The 6,000-nt window shown below is 49.5% G+C and overlaps 1 protein-coding gene across 1 annotated transcript in view; it reads left to right on the top strand.

The window, feature by feature from the left end:
- The first annotated feature begins 256 nt into the window (after positions 1-256).
- The window catches only part of EGLN3 (egl-9 family hypoxia inducible factor 3), a 28,900-nt gene continuing 23,156 nt past the window's right edge, over positions 257-6,000 (top strand). Inside the window, exon 1 of the mRNA XM_005520305.3 lies at positions 257-941. Within this exon, the coding sequence (XP_005520362.1) occupies positions 585-941 (357 nt within the window). The 5' untranslated portion in view covers positions 257-584. The remainder of the gene's footprint in view (positions 942-6,000) is intronic.

Genomic DNA, 6,000 nt, shown 5'->3' with positions numbered 1-6,000 from the left:
GGGGTCGCAGCCGACATGCCGGGGGAGAATTCCTCAATGGCGCTGCCCACGCCCACTCCGGGGGCGCGCGGGCCCGCGGGCCACGCCCCCCGCGCACGTGTGGGAGCCCTCGCCGCGCGTTCCCCCGCGGGCCGGCCCCGCCCCGCCCCACGCGATTGGTTGTTCGAGCCGCCGTGGGCGGGGTGAGGGCGGGGCGATGGCGCGGCCCCGCCCACGTGCGGCGGCGCGAGCACACATCCCGCACGTAGCCGGCGGATTAATCCGCGCGGGGTCATCGCCGCCCTCCTACCGCGGGCGGGGGCTGCCCGCGCCCCTCCCGCACGCCCCGGGCCGCTCCCGCACACTGCTGGGGCTCCGGCGGCGGGAGCAACAGCGCAGGGCTTCGGCAGCACCGCCGCTCCCGCAGCGCCGGGCCGCGGTGCGTAGCCGAGCCCGCTGCAGCGAAAGTTTTACCTCGCCTCGCCTGGCCCCGCGCCGCGGCGGAGCCCCTGCCCGGCTCGGCCTGGAGCGGACTGCGGCCCGACGGGCATCCCTTCTCAGCGCGGGCGCCGGCAGAGCAGCGGCGCGCCCGTCCCCGCCGCGCCATGCCGCTGGGGCACATCATGAGGCTGGACCTGGAGAGAATCGCCCTGGAGTACGTCGTGCCCTGCTTGCACGACATCGGCTTCTGCTACCTGGACAACTTCTTGGGGGAGGTGGTGGGGGACTGCGTGCTGGAGCGGGTGAAGCGGATGCACCGCGACGGGGAACTGGCCGACGGACAGCTGGCCGGCCCCAGCCGCGGTGTCGCCAAGCGGCACCTGCGCGGCGACCAGATCAAGTGGATCGGAGGCACGGAGGAGGGCTGCGAGGCCATCAACTTTCTCCTCACGCTGGTAGACCGGCTGGTGATGTACTGCGGGAGCCGGCTCGGCAAGTACTACGTGAAAGAGCGATCCAAGGTAAGGGTCCGCGGGCTGCTGTCCGCCCGCCGGCACCGGCTCCCAGCCGGCCGGACCCACCTGGCAGCTGCCCGTGGGACCTGCCGGGAACTTTCCTCGGGCACTCGCCCGTGGCTCGTCCGCGCTGTCCGCGGGTGCCTGCGGCTCGGGCAGCCCCGCGGGCCGTTCCGCAGCACCGCCCCGGGTGGCGGAGGCGCCGTGCGCTGCCCGGGGGGCTCTCCTGACGGCAGCCGCTCCCCAGCCCTTGCCGCTGGCCCACTGCGGGTCCCTCGCCCCGCCGGTGTCAGCAGCGCTCCGGGGCGGCTCCTCGCGGATGCCCTTGCTGAGTTTTCGCCGGGCTCTTCGGCTGCCGGGCCCCGGCCAGTCTCTTGCCTTTTCTCCTGTGTGACACCGGCCATCACTTCGCAGCCGTCCCGGGGCTGCGGACGGCCCCTCGCTGCTCGCGGTGGGGCTGCAGCCGCCTGCACCCCGCTTCTGCTTGTGCTTACCCCAGGTGCGGACAGGCTGGACCAGTGCGGGGCGTACCCCACCAAAAACGTCTTCCCTGACCATGTTAAGGGGGGAGCAAGCTTTCCACCCCCTCCCCGCGAACGTACCAGGCTCTGATCCGATTATTTGGATGTTTTCACCCATGTAGTAGTATTACCCGTAATAGTTTAGAGATTTCAACTCTTGTCGCCGTTCTACAGCTGAAGAGGTTATCGTTACTGCATTGAGTATGCACAGAATACTCACAGGGATGTTTAGTTTGAGCAAAGCAAACTTCTGTTTTAAAGAGAAAAGTTGTTTTTTCTAGGCTTTCTCAGAAATGGAGAGGACACTTGTATTATTATTTTCTTTCCCAATTAAGTTTATTTGCACTTGCGATTCTACTTGTATTAGTTTGGGGATAACTTGTCTTTTCTTTCCTTGTCTGTTTTGTTATGGCAAAGCGAACTAGCTTGGAACTAAGTTTAGTTTGTTGTCCTGAATGCTGAAAACATCCTTATTTCTTTATTTCTGACTTGACATAGTACATTTTCAAAAGGTCTGCTGCTTTTAGAGCTATGCCAGAAACAGAAGCAATGAAACTTTAAAAAGATGACAACAGGGAGAAGTTAGGTATTTCTCTTGACTGTAGCTTGACTGCACTGGACCAAATGCATATGTGAGTGGTACTAAGATTCCCCCCTGAAAAATAAAAAAAAAGTACAGTGATGTTTAGCAATTGCTTGGGAACCCAGTGAAACCTGTGCATGCACCCCCACATATTTACACACAGTACTGAGAATAATAAAAAGTTGAAACATTGTTCCTTATGCTTAGTTCCACTAATTACTGATCATCAATTCAGTTAAAGCTTGGGTAGATATGTTTTAAAATGTGGGAAGATTGGATTTCACTTATTTCTGTTGAGAGCCTGATGTTAGGAGGTATAAATAATCATCCTGCCTCGGCACACCTTTGAGGTCATCCTCATCCTTTTTCTGGGTGACTTCTGTTTACCTGTTTATTACTGAAAGTGCATTCATTTCTGGCTAAGAGGGTGTGTGGGGAGTGAGGGGGTGTGTGTTGGGGTGGATCTTGAGGGGGGTTACTTAAAAGTTAGACTGGAATGAAGGGAGGCTGTCCAGCCTTTTTACAAGGTATTTGGAAAACCTTGTTCTGATGAAAAGAATTCATCAGCTGAATGAATAAAGGCTGTTGGTGCTGGTTGGGAAGAATTGTCTTTTGGGCAGTGACGTAGAGTTGTAGGGATGATCTTAAAACGGAGTTTTGGTGTTCTTGAAGGCATTCTTTTACAGATAGTAGTAATGAACAGAACTTGTTTTATAAATAGACAGCAAGCTATTTGTTACAAGGAAAGACTTCTGGCTCATGCTTTAATGTGGAAGTTGTCAGACTCCAAACAGTGCATGGAAGTGCTGCACAACAGAACAGGACTGAAAGGGACTCAGTATCTCAATATTGCATGTAAAACCAAATGCAGAGAAGTTTTCATCAGATGTTAATAGTAACCAATCCCCTTGTTATAATAGTAAGTACCATGGGTATGTGAGGCCCTGGAATAGCAGCTGCTGTCTGTAACTGAGATGTGGGACGCCTTCAGCAGGAAGGTTATTCCTGTGACTAACAACTGACTGCTACAGTGTGTGCAGGGTCCCACGTCGGTTTAAGACATTTCCACCATTAAACCTACGCATTCTGCTTATCATCTGAAGCCTTATGAATGCATACTCACAAATCCCAAATTTAAATTCAGCATATTTTTTTTTCTGGTGGATTATACACACAAATGAATGCCCACAAAACTTTCACTGCTTAATATTTGTAGGGATGTGGGATGTTCTTGGGCAGCTGGACCAGAACTTCTTTGTGGGACATGTGCTCTTGTAACTTACTGTTTTGGGATATAGATATTAGTCAGCACTAAGTGTTCAGAAAAATTTGTTTAAAATGTAAGCCTTTAGGTACATAGTAACTCAATTTGTTATGAAAATGTACTTATATCATCCCATCATTATTTAAAGGTTTATACTTTTAAATAAGTAATATCACTTCAGTCTTCGGCCTAAGTGTTGGAGAAAGATTTGCCTAGTAAATGAACTCATGTTAGATTATGTTAGTTTAGTGTGAAGTGCTTCATATTTTGTGGCTATACAAACATAATAAGACATGAACAACTTTTGTCCAATAAAGGAAATTTTCCTTTTAGCTAAATGAGAGAAACAAGTAAGGTAGGATTGTGCTGTTTCCAAATTAATTTCAAGAAAGTTAAGATTGCATCAGAGAATGAACAGAACTGAAATTTTCAAGGGTGCTGGATATTCATAGGAGCTGCTGGTTGACATTTGAGAGCTGACCATTAAATGTAACCTTTCATCTTTGCAGTGATGGAAATCTATCTTTGGTGTAACTCATGTTTTAAAATACTAGCTGGTTAAATGATTGAAACATGGTTAAAGGTTGACAGACCCAATGCACTGCTTGTTGCTTTTGAATTCTCATCAGCTAGTCTCCATTTTCTAATAAGATAATACAGTGGTTCCCCTTTTCTAGCAGAAAAATGGCTAAGGGCATCACTGAGGCATAACTGACCCAACTTCAGTCTTCTCAGAGTGAGAAGATGTTCTTGTGCAGAGTCTGTTTGTGAGGACCTGTCACTACTCTGCTCTGCTCTGGTGGAGCAGATCTGGTGGAGAAAATCTGGTTAGTGTTTGGGGTCAGAAGCAAAGCTGCAGCTTTGTCTGTGAGGCCAGTCACCCAGGGTGCCCTCTGGATCAGGTGATGCTCCAGGGACTGCAGGTGAAAGGGTGATGTGCAGCTTCAGACTCCCCAGGTCCCGAAGTTCCTTCTTGGGGTTAACTGACATTTGCAGGGGCTTGAGGGGGTGCCCTGTAGAAAAATATTGTAGTATAAATTTCTCCTTCAAGACTGTCTTTGGAGTATCTCTTTTCTTTTCTTTTTTTTTTTTTTTTTTTTTTTTTTTAAAGGACTCTGCAGAGTCTGGGGAATCTTGGGAGTCCCTGATGTGAGGAGGCAGTGGACAGAGTGTGGCAGGAACCAGGTTGGCAGGCTGGTGTGTGGAAATGTTAAAGCTGTGTTTGCAGTGGGGTGTCTGGGAGACTTATCTGCTGCTAAGAGGCTATGGTATTCCTCTTTTCTCTCTCTTTTTTTTTTTTGCCTCTGCTGGAGAAGGGCAGCTCTCCCTGTGACTGGGCAGGGTCCCAGAGCAATGCCATCAGTGCCCTGGGCTGCCTCAGCTGAGTCAGCGCTTGACGTGCTGCCAGCAGCTGCTTGGTCCTCACGGCCCAGGCTGGAAGGTACTTTGAACTGGTGTGGCTGCACTCTGAGTGGACTCTGCACCTTGTCGTGAGAGCAGCACGTCCTGCTCCGAGTCACAGATACCCTCTTGGGTACCACCAAGGGCTGAAATCCATGTCAGGGCAGCCACTGGGGACCAAGCCCATCTTGCACCTGCTGGACAGCAGTGGGTCCTGCTGGTTAGACAATAAAGCAAGAATTCATAGTCTTAAGAGCTGCTCTGTGTTGAAGGAAGTCTCTGAGTGATGGTTTCAGCTCAGAAGAGAACTGCTCGCATTCAGTGTCAAGTGTATGGCCTGAAGTTAAAAAAAAGTGTTTTCAGTGTGAGATTAGTTAATGTAGAAGTCCCTGTGGGGACTTCTCAAAACCTTCTCAAAAAACTTGCTTCTTCTGCTTGTTGCCATAACAACACCCATCCCAATTGTGGTGGACCCTCTCTAATGGTCACAGGAGAAGTAGGTCTTTCGTGGTGACAGTTCATAGCTAGTGAGTGTATGCTGGAAACCAGAGTGGGTTCTTCTGCCTATCACATGATAGGGTGTTCCTAGGTAGGTTCTGAAATATGATCTGCCTAGCAGGTTGTTACCAAGATTTCTGTTCCTGAGGATTGAAGAAATGGATGAGATGTCACAGGAGTAGTTTTACAATTTCCCTCATAACTCAGGTAATGAGGTATGGTATTTTTGCATTTTTATATGAAGAAAGGAAAGTGCTGTTCTATGACATCCTTCCTTTTCAATTAAAACACAGGGAAATGCTGAATTTTCTGACTTGAGCTACTGATTTGAAGAGTGGGATAACAGAAAACTGTAGCTGTATTAGGCTGAAGAGAGGTACTGCCTCTTGAGAGGCTTATTGTATGTTACAAAGTATTTTTTGATACTTGGGTAGCAACATGCCTTACAATTAGTTTACAATGGGAGGTCTGATGAATACCACCATCCAGAAGAAATATGCATAATTTCTTTCTTCTAATCAAATGCACATGTTCTGGCATAATGTATAAGTTCAAATCTGTTCTTCTGGCCAGCTGCCGGCAGAGTCCAGAGCCACTGGAGCTGTAAATACAACAGACAAGTCGTTTTATGATATGAGACTGAAGAATTCAGCATTGGCACAGATCCTAGTGTGGTTGCTTTGGCTCAGTGTCAAAGCTGATGTTTATATCTGTGTTTGTCAAGCAAGATTAGTTAGCCTGGTTAATTATACACAGGAATGTATAATTTTTACTTGACAATTAGAGGAGCATAAACTT

The sequence above is a fragment of the Pseudopodoces humilis genome, chromosome 7 (genome assembly GCF_049639895.1).
Source record: "Pseudopodoces humilis isolate 2021_Gansu_Grassland_sample_001 chromosome 7, ASM4963989v1, whole genome shotgun sequence".
Lineage (NCBI taxonomy): Eukaryota > Metazoa > Chordata > Aves > Passeriformes > Paridae > Pseudopodoces > Pseudopodoces humilis.
This window is presented reverse-complemented; position numbering and strand designations above follow the sequence as displayed.